The sequence below is a fragment of the Gossypium arboreum genome, chromosome 8 (assembly GCF_025698485.1).
Source record: "Gossypium arboreum isolate Shixiya-1 chromosome 8, ASM2569848v2, whole genome shotgun sequence".
Classification (NCBI taxonomy): Eukaryota; Viridiplantae; Streptophyta; class Magnoliopsida; order Malvales; family Malvaceae; genus Gossypium; species Gossypium arboreum.
This window is the reverse complement of record NC_069077.1, coordinates 3,097,583-3,112,755: the sequence shown is the minus strand read 5'-3', so window position 1 is coordinate 3,112,755 and position 15,173 is coordinate 3,097,583. Positions and strand designations below refer to the sequence as shown.

The window sequence follows — 15,173 nt, the reverse complement described above, 5'->3', positions numbered from 1 at the left end:
TTTATTATTATTTAATTAAAAAATAAAAAGCAGCTTAATACTTTCAACAAGGTATAATTGGGTATCCACTTATTCAACCGATTTGTTGAGCCTTTGTAATCATTAAAATTTAATTAAAAAAACTTTAATGCAAGTTTAATTATTAAATTGAGCTTATTATAGTATTATTTTTTGTTACATGACTATTAAATAATTTTATTTTTTAATTTTAAAATGTCATAACGATGAATTTAATAAAAAATTTAACGATTTTAACAAGTGAACCTAAATTTTAAAATATGAAAAATAGAAGGACAAACTTTCTAGAAATAAAAATAAAATGGACTAAATTTTAAATATTCAAAACTTAGAACACATTGTAACCTGGGTTTTTACTAAAATAAATTAAAAAATTATTTACCAAAATAGGTTGTCAGCCAGATTATTTACTAAAATAGAGTGTTTTTTTCATTCGCGCCTATCTGACAGGCGCGAATGATTATTTTATATTAAAAAAATATTTTTTGTTTTTATATTAAAAATATTAAAAAATATTTTCGGTCAATATGACTGCGTATAAATCTGAATCTGAGTTGCGCCTACTTGAGAGGCGCGACTAATCGAGCCTTTCTCTGAGGCGCAAATGATTGTGCCTACCTCAGATGCGCAAATGGTTGTTGTGGGGCCCACACGAGCTTACCTTTTCCCCTATATATACCCCGATTAACAAATGAACACATCAAATCATTTGGTGGATGCTGGTTTTTTCACTAAAATAAATTTAGAGGTTTTTATTTAGACGGCATATAAATGAAGTATTTGTTATGCTCCTATAATTGGTGAATACAATATTAATATTCTAAATTTTGGTGAATACAATATCAATATTCTAAATTTTGTAGCAGGTGAAAGTTACCAATCGTATTGTTTCTTTTATGGTCCCAATCATATTCTATGTATATGCTAAAGTTTTAAAAAAATAGGTTTGTATAAATTTTAACTTGATTTTCAAATAAATAAAAATAATAATCATTCTTTATGGGCTCGATATTTGTTTAAATATGTGAGTCGATATTATGTTTCTTCAATAATCAGACTTAATTTTGATGGTTTATTTATCTACTTTTTGATGTAATAAATATGTGCCCTTATCTAGAAAAAAAATAAAAAGATTAGAAATATTGCTGACTATAATTACATGGTGGTAGACTTTGTAAATTGAACGCGGAAAAATATGAAATAAGAATTTTTAAACATAATTATTATTTTTATTGAATTTGAATGAGTTGGTTCGATTCCCATAAAGTAAAAATTTGAGAATAAATTTATAAATTACAGAGGCTGCAGGGAGGGACTGTTAGAACAATGAGGCAGGTAGCAAGTAAGCGACATCTGAAATTGAAGGTGCACTTGTCAAGCTGCCCATTTGTGCCTATCTACTAGTAGATTAATCGCGCCTATCCGATAGGCTCGATTCCTTTTACCCATATTTTGACTGTTAAACCTTATTTTTACTCATATATATTTAAATATTTTAATAAAATAAAAAATAATATTTTATTTAAAAACCAAAAAAAAAAGAATTTAATATAAAATAATCATTTGAGCCTGTCAGATAGGCGCGAATGAATAAAACACCTCATTTTCGTATATAATTGGGCTGACAACCTATTTTGATAAATAATTCTTTTTTTTTTTAATTTATTTTAGTAAAAAAGCCTTGTAACCTCTTATCAAACACACCCAATATCAACGTATTAACTTCAATCATCATCTCTCGTGGGAAGGACAAAAAAGTCACATCACAAAAGATAAAATCCGTCTGAAGACAAAAAGGAATATCAAACAAACAATGATGGAACATGTGAGCTTTCGCGTTGGTATGAACATTTTTGAAAAAACGGAACATTTCCATTTGACAAAATGTCATCAATACCCTTTTCTCTTATCTTCTACCGAAATTCCCATAATACCCTCATCCTAATATTAATGATCAACGATTCTTTTTACTCGTTTTCCCCCTTTTGGTCAATAGGAACCAACACCTAAACCCCAAAATTCAAAATTTAAATAATAACAATAAACAAATACCAAATAATAATAATAAAATGTTATTTTATTATTATTTTGGCCATAAAAGAAAGAAAAGTAACCAATAATAATAAAAAGAAAATTCCCACCATACTCCTAAATTTAATGAATTTATGTTCTTTTATTTTAAATTTTTTATAATTTCTCTTAATTTCAATATTGAGTAAATTAATTTATTTAAAAAATTAGAACAATTGATATTTAAATAAATTAATTCATCAATGCATACACATTTTATTAAATTTTGTTTTGATTCTAAAATTGGATACAATTTTAAAGAGTCTAAAAATTCAAAAAGAATATATAAAATAAATTTTAGATTCAAGTATATATATAAATAGACAAAATGTGTAAATTTTGAAGTATAAATTTATTGTTATACTGATTAAAAATATATAAAATTGATAAAAATATTAATATTATAATTAATTATCTTTAAATACTTTTAAAATTGACAAATATTAAATTATTTTAATTTTTAAAAATTATATCAAAATTAAGAACCGGAAAGATTCTTTTACCTTTTCTTTCTCTCCTTTTTGGTCATAAAATAGCAACCTCCTTTTTCTCTCTTTGTCCAAAACCAACACCTAACAAGCCTTGCCCATAATAATAATAATAATAATAATAATAAAATAGTGATTGTATTATATAATTTAACATTATAATTTAAAATATTTAAAAGATTATAATTTTATATCATATAAAATTTAATGCATTTTATATAAATTCTATATTTTTACCATAGCTTATCAAATGTCATATGATACTCATAATATAAATACTCAAAAAACATTGTAATATATAAAATTAGTAAGAATAGGTTTGAATGGGATGTATTTAGTGTAAAAATAACGGTGGCGGTAAAATTAGATACTATAATGATATTGTAGCATGAAAAAAAAATAAGTTAAACACATCGTACTGTACCAATCACTTATCTAAACTCACTTTAAAAAAAATATTAACAAATCTGTTCAATACATTCAAATAGTTAGATTGATCAAATAAAAATCAATTAATATATATATTTAAATATATATTTTAATTGTTATAAAATTTTAATAATTTATTTAACATTCCAAACCAATTATCTGACAAAAAATTGATAATACTACCGATTTAATCACGGATTCAATTTTAAAAATCATGAACAATTTCCGTTAAATACAGATTCCTTTTTACCAGCATTAAATACAGATTGAAGTGTTGATATATAAAAAAATTACTACAAAAGAATCCAAAATATTATTTTTAATTTATATTAAAAAAAATCAAAATGATGGTAGGCCGGCAATGACCAACTCATAAACTTTCATGATCCATTCACACGTTCTCTTCCCCTTCACTTCACCACTTCCAATTTAAAAAGACCCCATTTATTAAGAAATTTTCCTTTATTTTTTATTACAAAAATGAATCCCAACTCATCCTTACCATATACAAAAAAACACGCTCTTTTTTGATTTCATGCCTTAAAATAACCATATACTCGACCAGTCGTGATATCTTAGTGCTTGTAGTTTTGCTTCTCACGACTTGGTCTCTTTTTCATATTTTTTTTCTTACAAAGGTTTAACAGGCAACAGTTGGAGACCAACAACTCAAGAGAATCATAGAATATGAACAGTTTGAATTGTTCAGGTTTTTTATAAGGCTATGTCAAGATTGGACAAAGAAAAAGGGTTTTAAATAATATCCCTTTTTTTTATAAAGATTTTCAAGTGCTTTCTTTTTGGAAGTTGACAGAAAGTATAAAAGGTGAGGTTTTATCTTGTTGGTGTTGCTAATGCTATGTCAAAGATCTGTTCTTTGCTTTGTTTTTAGTCATGTTTTGATCTTTTTCTTCCTTTAAGGAAAATTGGGTTTTTAATTGTTTCTTTGAAGCCTTTTTGTTTGGTTGATTGGAAAATGAGAGAGAAAGAGAGGGAAATTTTGAGATTTTGATATAGGGTATTTTTTTAGTTTTTTTTGTGGGGTTGAACTTGAAGTTTTAGTTCTAGTTTTCAGGTATGTTTATTTGTGTTTCTTTACTTTCTCTGTGTATATTTAGTGTTATGTGAGACCTGTTTGGTTGCTAAGAAACTGTGGGAACCTAAGGAAAAAAAAGATTTAGCTATTCCATTTGTTTGCTGATTTTGACTTAATTTGAACTTAAAGTTATATATGATTTAGTTGCTTTTACTATCAATTGTTGAAATTTGCATATTTGAGTAAAATCTTTATTAGTGCTTATAGTGATAATATGTTGAATTATGGAAATTCAGGATTTGTTGGGATAGTTCTCTGTTAGTACTAAAAGGATGGCATCGAGGTCCTTCAAAGGGAGTCGATCATCTTTATCAATTTCATCGGATGCAGCTGAGTCACATAAGCCTCCAGTGCCTCCAACTGTGACATTTGCACGGAGAACTTCCTCGGGTCGATACGTGAGCTACTCAAGGGATGATCTTGACAGTGAGCTTGGTTGTAGTGATTTCATGAACTATACGGTGCATATACCGCCCACCCCAGACAACCAACCAATGGACCCTTCTATTTCTCAGAAGGTTGAAGAGCAATACGTGTCAAATTCACTTTTTACCGGTGGATTCAATAGTGTTACACGAGCTCATCTTATGGACAAGGTGATCGAGTCTGAAACAAACCATCCCCAGATGGCTGGTGCAAAGGGATCTTCATGTGCAATTCCTGGGTGTGATGCAAATGTGATGAGCGATGAACGCGGTCTAGATATTCTCCCTTGTGAGTGTGATTTCAAAATCTGTCGGGATTGTTACATTGATGCGGTGAAAACTGGGGGTGGAATATGCCCTGGGTGTAAGGAGCCGTATAAGAACACGGATCTCGATGAAACAGCTGTGGATAGTAATACCAGGCCACTTCCACTACCTCCTCCGAGTACAATGTCCAAAATGGAGAGGAGATTGTCTTTAATGAAGTCAACAAAGTCGGCCCTGATGAGGAGTCAAACTGGAGACTTTGATCACAATCGGTGGTTGTTTGAGACTAGAGGGACTTATGGTTATGGCAATGCTATATGGCCAAAGGATGGTAACCTAGGAAACGGAGACGATGATGAAGCTGCTGAGCCAACAGAGTTGATGAACAAACCGTGGAGGCCTCTCACTCGGAAATTAAAAATACCAGCAGCCATTCTGAGTCCATATCGGTATTGTCTCCATTTCTAGATCATCGAACATGTTATATTTCTTCACTATGTCGCATCTTTGAATATTTGTATCTTTGTAACAGGTCTTCCGTCATTACCTTAACTTTGCTTGCAATGTCATATTATGCTTGCAGGCTTTTAATATTTATACGAGTTGTTGTCCTTGGCTTGTTTTTGGCTTGGAGGGTCACCAATCCGAACAAAGATGCGATATGGCTATGGGGAATGTCTGTTGTTTGTGAAATTTGGTTTGCTTTTTCATGGCTTCTCGACCAACTGCCGAAGCTCTGTCCGATTAATCGTGCTACAGACCTTAACGTGCTGAAGGAAAAATTTGAAACACCAAGTCCTAGCAACCCTACTGGAAAGTCTGACCTTCCAGGAATCGATGTATTTGTCTCTACTGCGGATCCTGAGAAAGAACCACCTCTTGTCACTGCAAACACTATCTTGTCAATTCTAGCAGCCAACTACCCCGTTGAAAAACTTGCTTGTTATGTTTCTGATGACGGAGGAGCACTTTTAACGTTCGAGGCTATGGCTGAAGCAGCGAGTTTTGCTAATTTATGGGTTCCTTTTTGTCGTAAACATGATATTGAACCGAGGAATCCGGAATCTTACTTCAATTTGAAGAGAGATCCTTACAAGAATAAAGTCAAACCAGATTTTGTTAAGGACCGACGGCGAGTTAAACGTGAATATGATGAATTCAAGGTCCGTATCAATGGTTTGCCGGACTCCATTTGCCGTAGATCCGATGCCTTTCATGCAAGGGAGGAAATCAAGGCAATGAAGCTTCAGAGACAGAACAGAGGGGATGAACCTATAGACAGTGTGAAAATCCCGAAAGCGACATGGATGGCTGATGGAACTCATTGGCCTGGGACTTGGTTGAATCCATCAACCGATCACTCTCGGGGTGACCATGCTGGTATAATACAGGTGATGTTGAAACCTCCAAGTGATGAACCACTACATGGAACTGCTGAGGATGGGCTAATTGATCTCACTGATGTTGATATTCGTCTCCCATTGCTTGTTTATGTTTCTCGTGAGAAGCGCCCAGGCTATGATCACAACAAGAAGGCAGGTGCCATGAATGCCCTGGTTCGGGCGTCTGCAATTATGTCAAATGGTCCATTTATCCTGAACCTCGACTGTGACCACTATATCTACAACTCTCAGGCAATGAGGGAAGGCATGTGTTTCATGATGGATCGAGGAGGTGACCGCCTTTGTTATGTCCAGTTCCCTCAGAGGTTTGAGGGTATTGACCCTTCGGATCGATATGCCAATCACAATACTGTTTTCTTTGATGTGAACATGAGAGCTCTTGATGGTCTTATGGGTCCTGTCTATGTTGGAACCGGATGCCTCTTTCGAAGGATTGCGCTTTATGGCTTTGACCCGCCTCGATCAAAAGAACACCATGCTGGATGCTGCAGTTGCTGCTTTGGTCGTAGCAGAAAGCATTCTTCAATGGCACACACCCCGGAGGAGAATCGTGCACTGAGAATGGGTGATTCCGATGATGAAGAGATGAACCTATCGTTGCTTCCGAAGCGGTTCGGGAACTCAACATTTCTCATTGATTCAATTCCAGTGGCGGAGTTTCAAGGTCGTCCCCTTGCGGATCATCCAGCTGTGAAGAATGGGCGCCCCCCTGGTGCTTTAACTATTCCTCGTGAACTTCTAGATGCCTCAACTGTTGCTGAGGCAATCAGTGTTATTTCGTGCTGGTACGAGGACAAGACTGAGTGGGGACAGCGTGTTGGGTGGATTTATGGTTCCGTTACCGAAGATGTGGTCACTGGATATAGAATGCACAACAGAGGATGGAAATCAGTTTATTGTGTGACCAAACGTGATGCTTTCCGTGGAACCGCTCCGATCAATCTCACTGATCGACTTCACCAAGTCCTGCGTTGGGCAACTGGCTCTGTTGAGATCTTCTTTTCCCGTAACAATGCTCTCCTCGCCAGTCCACGAATGAAGTTATTGCAGAGGATTGCATATCTAAACGTCGGAATCTACCCCTTTACCTCGATTTTCCTGATTGTCTACTGCTTCCTTCCCGCACTTTCCCTCTTCTCCGGCCAGTTCATCGTGCAGACCCTCAATGTCACTTTCCTTACATACCTCCTCATCATTACTGTAACTCTTTGTTTGCTTGCCGTGCTAGAAATCAAGTGGTCTGGTATTGAGTTAGAAGAATGGTGGAGAAACGAGCAGTTTTGGTTAATTGGGGGCACAAGTGCCCATCTTGCTGCTGTGCTTCAAGGGCTATTGAAAGTGATTGCTGGGATCGAGATTTCGTTCACTTTGACGTCAAAATCTGGGGGGGACGATTTGGATGATGAGTATGCTGATCTCTACGTTGTCAAATGGACGTCCCTGATGATACCACCGATAACAATCATGATGGTCAACTTAATAGCGATAGCGGTCGGGTTTAGCCGAACAGTTTACAGCGTCATACCTCAGTGGAGCCGTCTGCTCGGTGGAGTTTTCTTCAGTTTTTGGGTTTTGGCTCATCTCTATCCCTTTGCTAAAGGGCTTATGGGAAGAAGAGGGCGTACGCCTACCATCGTTTTTGTGTGGTCGGGTCTTATTGCCATTACCATATCCCTCCTTTGGGTCGCAATAAATCCCCCATCCGGTACTAACCAAATCGGAGGCTCGTTCCAGTTCCCTTGATCCGGCATTCTTTACGCTAAGGCGAATCGGTTCAATGACATTCCTTCATTCTTTCCTTTTCCCCGTACAAGCCGATTATGCCTGTGAAAAATACTAGTCATGTTCTATATATACATGTCCTTGCTGATGTTTTTATATGGATTACTCAATTGTACCTCAAATTATTTTTTGTTATGGATAGCCATTTTTATATGCTTAACTTGTTTACTTTCGAAACTTGGATTGATTGAGGAGCAAAAACCGAATTTAACTGCGTCTTATAGTAAGAAAAACAAACTTGGATACTCTCTAGAATTGAAGAAAAAAATATTGTATATGTTGAGATTGAAATATCGTATTTGCACGTTACTTTTATAAAAAAAATTAAATAGTAGGATAATATATTTTAAGCGCATTCAAATTTATGTTGTCTTATATTGATAATAATGTTTATGTCGATCGAGTCAAGATTTAATTGAGAAAATCAACATACATTTAATTATTTTAAATTTTATTTTTAAAATATTATGTAAGTTTTATTTTTAATTGACATAGTAAAAGAAGATTTACTCGTAAATATTGATTGCTAACCTTAAACCCAAATTTTAACCAAGTATACAATAATTAAATGATTAATGTTATGATTATCTATATAATATATTTTAATTTATTGTTTAATATAAAAATATATTAAATTTACCTATTAATTATATTTATATAAGTAACATAAACTATTAATTAAGAAATTACAAAGCCTTTATTTCTTTTATTTAATCAATACTCATTTTAAGTGTTTTAATATCTTAATTAATAGTTTACCTTACATGCAGGTAAATATAATTTATAGATAAATTTATCAATTTAATTATAAAATTATTAAACTTTTTCTCATATACTAATTAAGTTATATTTGTACAAGGGTGCTTATCGATAAAAGTTAGTTATAATCGATTTGAACCCAAAACACCATACATGATAAATAATATATTTTATTATTATAATTAAAGAATCAACTAATTTTTATGTGAATCTTTTAAAAATATATCTAATATAAAAAAAATTCACCCATATTGTGAGTGTGCCATAAATCTAGAAATTTTGATGTTTTAAAATTTTAATTATTGTCGAAATAAAGTTTTAAAAATGAAAAATAAATTTAGAAAATAGAGTAAAATATTGCTATATGTATATATCAAAATTTAAAATAAATTACATTGTAGAATCAATTTGAGGAAATATAATAGCTTTGCTCACTGTTTAGATACTCCAGCTCACAACTTTTTGTATCGGCATGTGAAAGTATCTCTTTATTTCAAGAGGTGAGCAATATCTCGCTATTGTTATTGCTATTCCTTTATGTAAGTTTTAGAGTATTCCAAAACCTTACTCCAAATATCATCAATTATCATTAAATATTTTTTATCTTCCGTGGAAGTAAACAACTTCTATGCTAATTCTTCGTCCATTATCTTCCTATCATTTTTATCTAAAATTTTGAAACTAGATAAACTATTTTCTCAATTTTTTTTTAGCACCGTTGAAAAACGTATACCAAAACTAAGTACTTGAAATGACTAATGACTTGGCTATACCGATATATATTCTTGGCAAGAGTGATCTTTCCTAGACCATCCATTCCACATATGCAAACAACCTTTAGTGCCATGAGTTTCCTAGTCAACGAGAAGGGAGACTAATTTCTTGATATCAACATCCAATCCAACAACATTCTTATCGATGATGTGAGGATAAGGTTACCTTGATTCTCTGTGTAATAGCCAATTTTGGCCTAAAAAATAAAACCCAAATAAAAATAAAATAGTCCAAAATAAATGTCCATTTACAAAACCCACACCAGCCCAAAATTTAAAACCCAAAATAAACTCAATAACCTAAACCTTAATAGCCCACTTGCTTAAAATTTTTCAGCATCAAACCCTAGCCCTCAAGCCTCCAGCAGCCGCACACTAGGCCAACCACTGGTCACTTCGCGCAGAGCCTTCCCCGCACGCCATCGCCGGCCTCCACTCGTCTGACACCTGCAAGACGAACCTAACACGCAACATGCAAAAAACAAAAAGGAAAAAAAACAAAAAATAGTAGCAGACAATAAGCAAAAAAAAACAAACAAAATGGATCTATGTAATTCGGTTATAAAAACCAAGGCATATCACTTTGTATTTTTTACGCATATTAAGCAATCAAAAAGCAAAAATAAAAGCAAAAAAAAGGTTGATTTCGATTTCCATTTTCGTGTTCTTTTCTTTTTTATATTTTATTTATAAATCTCTTCTAAACAAAAATAATAAGATGAGGAGAGGGCTTACCCGGAATCCCTGTGATTGTGTCGCTGGAGACTCTCTCTGTTGCTGAAATCAGACCCAAAAGGAGGAGAGGAGAGACTTTCTTCCTCTCGATCGACGGGCTGAAGGCGCAAAAGGGGAGGGGTTTCCAAACCCTAACAAAGATTTATCAATGGGGAAAAAGGGAGTGTTTTTCTGATTTTTTAGAGAAGGAAGCAAAAATGAAGCAAAAATAAAATTTTTTAACTTAAATAAAGCAATAAAACGGTGTCGTTTTGCACCCTGAGCCCTAGTGCGGCGCCGTATGGAGCCTTTGCCTGCGCGACCCGACCCGTACCCAGGGGGATCCGCGTTTTTCTCATTATTGGGAAATTTATGTTCGAGGTCCCTCTGCTTTTGCGAGACTTTGCAATGTGGTCCTTTTATGCTTCTTTTATTTTTTTAATTTTTGCCGCATGTTTTTGTTTTCGTTTCAGTATGGTCTATCTCGAAACACAGCGCATGAGGGCTGGGGATATTTCCCAATTAGTCCCTCATTTGTTTCAGCGTGTTTCATCTAGGCCCTCGACAGCCTATTTTCTATTATTTATAATTTATACCCTAAATTTTAATTCTATTTCAACTTAATCCTTGGTCTGTTTAATTGATTTATTTATTTCTTTTTCATTTTTTAAGATATGTTATTATTATTCATTTTAGGTTCCTACATTATATACTTCAAATTATTATATCGTGTTTATTTTGAAATTATTTATATACTTCAAATTATTATGTCTTTTATTTTGAAATTACTTATATACTTCAAAATATTATATCTTATTTATTTTGAAATTATTTATATACTTTAAACTTTTATATATATTATTTATTTTGAAATTATTTATATACTTTAAACTTTTATATATATTATTTATTTTGAAATTATTTATATACTTTAAACTTTTATATATTATTTATTTTAGATTATTTATATACATGTGTTTTTCTATTTAAACTGTTTTTATACATTATTTATTTCAAATTTCTCTTTTCATATTATTTATTCTAAATATTTTTATACGTTATTTATGTTAAACCATTTTATATATTATCCATTTTAAGTTTCTATATGTTATTTTGTTATACTATTTTATATGTGAACGATTTTAAATTCTTTTGTTATTTATTACAAACCTTTTATCATTATTTACTTTAAGATTTCATATATATATATATATTACTTATATTAAATTATTTTATATACTTTTTATATATTATATATATATTTTTGAAAATTTGTTTTCCATATAATATTTATTTTAGACATTCTATGTTTTCTTTTAAATGGTTATATATACTATTTATTTTAAGTTGTATTTTAAATTATTTTGTGTATTAATTATTTTAGATTGTATTATACTATTCCCATTAAATTGTTTTTTATAATATCTATTTTTAATTTATTTTTTTATGTATTACTTATTTAAAATTGTTTCGTTATTTATTTTAAATGGCTTTATGTTATTTATTTCATTCTTCCGATTATTATTGATGGTATCCGAATAATATGTGTTGTGTGGTTTTTGCTATTGAGTATTATAATTCATTCATTCATATTTTCATATTACGCCATTCGCTTGTATAATATTGTATTCGTATTGTATTATTCCATGCTCTATGTTATATCTTTGTTTTATCTAGTTTAAATCATATCGTACATTAAACCCCAACATATTTATCCGACTTAAATCACTTTATTTTATTTCAAACAAAATAAATGTATGCCTTCAAATGTTGTATTTTCCATTATTCAAAAAAGAAATATTTTAAACAAGGCAATGTTTCGCGTTCTGGAATATCAAGGAATTGTGCCCTAACTTACGGGGTTTCGGTTTTCTCGTTGATTCTAAATAGCCAGATATCCTTTCGAGTTTTAAAATACATGAAATTCCAATGAAAATTAAAGGCAAACTCATTCTTGAGAGTACAAAGTGTCGTGTCCTAACTCACGGGATGTGACGTTTTATTACTTCGAGACGAGAGAGTCTTTAACACTCTTTTCTGTCTAATTCAAGCGTTCTTTTTAAAAAAATCTATGTTAATAAAAAGATCGTATCTTAAATCTATTCCCGATTCTCAACTTTCGACATTAAGACATTAACTAATCAATTTGGTACCAATTTTTGGCGTGACGAAGGTGCTAATCCTTCCTCGCACGTAATCGACTCCCGAACCCTTTCTCTCGAGTTTCGTAGACCAAAAACACCGTTTTAGCATACTAAAACATTTTAAAACAAAGGTGATCCGATCTCATCAAATAAAGATCGGTGGCAACTCCCGTTTTAATTTTCTTTTTCAAATGAAGTCGATTCCCGCTTTCAAAAAATGGTTTCGACACTCGACTTCGAGTTGAAGAACTTGATCCTTTTCCATTATCCCTTAACTTTATTACATCATGTCTTTAATTATCGAGTCAATTCATTAATTTTGACTGTGATTCGACATAGCAAACATCCCTCTTTAAAAAAATAAGTGATGTAATTTGAAAAACTAAATTCTGACTGTGATTCGACAGAGCAAACATCCCTCTTTAAGAAAATAAGTGATGCAATTTGAAAAACTAACTTTCGTTTTAGATGCAACTTTGAGTAAAAAGCTCTCTTTCACATCTTTGGCATTGAAAGCCAATTCTCTCTGATCTCAATAACATAGGTAGGCACTACCTCATTGTCTAACTTTTCTTGCATCAGCCACTTTTAAGAAGCCTTGCATCCATTTCAGCTCCCTTACTAAACTTTCAACTTGGTGATCAACGCCAGGTTACTTGTTGAGTTAGCATGCCAATTGCTTCCAGAACAGAAGATACAGAACACAAATCTATAGATTTTCTATATATTTTCAACACTGATTTTTCTCATATGTACGTATTGCTTCTTCCCAAGAAAACAAATATAAAGACGCAATTCATCCATTTTTTTAATTTAATTTTTCATCTCTCTTAACTTTTTGTACAATTTATAAAATCAACTCAAAATAAATGAAAAAGCTAACACCTGTTAACTTTATTGATATGTCATAGACATGAAGTGATACATTGACTCCACATTAACAATTAATTAAATTTAAAAATTTTAAAAATTCAGAAAAATTATAAAATAAATTAAAAATTATTAAAAGAATTAATATGTAGTTTACCACCTAAACTTATATGTTGTCATCAAGGTTGGTACTTCTACACTAATACTGTTAATTTTGCTAATGTGGTATGACACATGATAAATAAATTAAAAATATAATTTTTAGATAAATTAGGTACCAATTAAATACTTTTAAACTAATTTAAGGTACAAACCATAAACAGTCTATGAAAAGAGATTAGTCGAATGGAAAAAACAGTCTATGAAAAGAGATTAGTCGGATGGAAGAAAAGGGATAAGGGTTAGAACAAGCAATCTTAGCAAATCCTCAATTAAATATATCAAGCAAGTAAATATAAAATAAGCTCAATCCCAAATATTTAAAAATAATAATAATTAATGTTTGTTTCATTTGCATAATTAGTTGGTTTAAAATGGTAATGATAATTAATAAAAAAATGGTAAAGATAAATAATTTTTGCATGATACTTTTATTTTGTTAATTTAATTATTAGTATGTATTTAAAAATAAAAAATTGAGCCCTAAAATTAACAAGAAAAATAATCAAGAGAAGAGAATATATATTGTTTATTATTATAACCACTTATTCTTATCGTGACATTATAGAAAATAATTCAATTATAACTTATACTAATTTTGATATGTCCTTTAATTATGATCATTCAATGATCCAAACACGGATTCTATAAAATTCTCTACATTGGCGCAATCACATTTTCCGGAGACACAAGCGCATGTAGAAGGAGGTGGGCAACCAGGAGAACCGCACTGGTTTACGCAATCTTGCTACTCGTGCAATCCAAAGACCTAGCACTCACATTATTCAAAGTACCTGCAAAATTATATTAAAATTCTTAAAAACAATCTATAAAAAATAGTAAGATAATTTTAGATACCAAAAATCTTAATTAAAAAATAAATTACTAAAAATTAAATAAGAAAAAGTGTGGATAAATATATACAAAGAGTAGAAACGAAGAGGAGGAGCAACAAAACTACAGTCGTGGTTGATGCCTTCATTTTTTGTTTCTCCTCTAACGATATTACAAAAGCTTTCTTTTAGGTTTTATGATACTTAAAATTGAAATCTAATGTTTATATAGGCAAGGTTGAAGAGAAAGTTTAGGAAAGAAATTAGCCAATTTATTTAGATAATGTCATTTTTTGAATAATTTTATACATGTGATTTTATTTTATATTTAATTACCCAAAATTCTACCCAATAATATTTACTTTCCAAAATTAAAAAATACGTTGAATAGTTTTATACTTACCATAAATAAATGCCATTCCATTTTATATTTACTTACCAATTTCATTTTTAATAATATTTACTTTCCAAATTTGATTTCATAAAATTAACATTTTATGCGTTACTATAGTTGCGGGGACTTGATTATTGATTTTTTTTTCATAGAATGATCGAGAATTCTTTGATGTTGGACTTGCAAATTTAGTATTTAAAAATAAGCTCAATCCAAGATATTTAAAATAAGCTCAATCCCAAATATTTAAAATAAGCTCAATCCAAGAAGAAAAGGGATAATGTTTGTTTATTTAAAAATAAAAAATTGAGCCCTAAAATTAACAAGAAAAATAATCAAGAGAAGAGAATATATATTGTTTATTATTATAACCACTTATTCTTATCGTGACATTATAGAAAATAATTCAATTATAACTTATACTAATTTTGATATGTCCCTTAATTATGATCATTCAATGATCCAAACACGGATTCTACAGAATTCTCTACATTGGCGCAATCACATTTTCCGGAGACACAAGCACATGTAGAAGGAGGTGGGCAACCA

At 31.2% G+C, this 15,173-nt stretch overlaps 1 protein-coding gene and 1 long non-coding RNA gene across 3 annotated transcripts; one reads left to right on the top strand and one right to left on the bottom strand.

Annotated features, from left to right (window-relative positions):
* Positions 1-3,355: 3,355 nt before the first annotated feature.
* LOC108469859 (cellulose synthase-like protein D3) lies at positions 3,356-8,138 on the top strand. Of its 2 annotated transcripts, none has more exons than XM_017770929.2 (3): positions 3,356-3,831; positions 4,338-5,242; positions 5,377-8,138. In XM_017770929.2, the coding sequence occupies exons 2-3, from the start codon at positions 4,374-4,376 to the stop codon at positions 7,937-7,939; spliced, it is 3,432 nt and encodes a 1,143-aa protein (XP_017626418.1). In that variant the 5' UTR covers positions 3,356-3,831; positions 4,338-4,373; the 3' UTR covers positions 7,940-8,138. The 2 variants fall into 2 exon arrangements, with proteins under 2 accessions (XP_017626418.1, XP_052887403.1); XM_053031443.1 differs by having other exon boundaries at positions 3,356-4,080.
* Positions 8,139-13,906: 5,768 nt separating this feature from the next.
* LOC128296325 (uncharacterized) lies at positions 13,907-14,436 on the bottom strand. Its single transcript, XR_008286894.1, has 2 exons — positions 14,322-14,436; positions 13,907-14,191 (listed from the first exon to the last, which is right to left on the bottom strand). It is a non-coding gene; the product is annotated as an uncharacterized LOC128296325 (long non-coding RNA).
* Between the last annotated feature and the right edge of the window lie 737 nt (positions 14,437-15,173).

What these genes read in the sequence shown, in the direction of transcription:
- LOC108469859 (XM_017770929.2), top strand. Translation starts at nt 4,374, where the DNA reads ATGGCATCGAGGTCCTTCAAAGGGAGTCGATCATCTTTATCAATTTCA. An exon ending in GCCATTCTGAGTCCATATCG is followed by an intron (nt 5,243 to 5,376) that starts GTATTGTCTCCA and finishes TTATGCTTGCAG; the next exon opens with GCTTTTAATATTTATACGAG.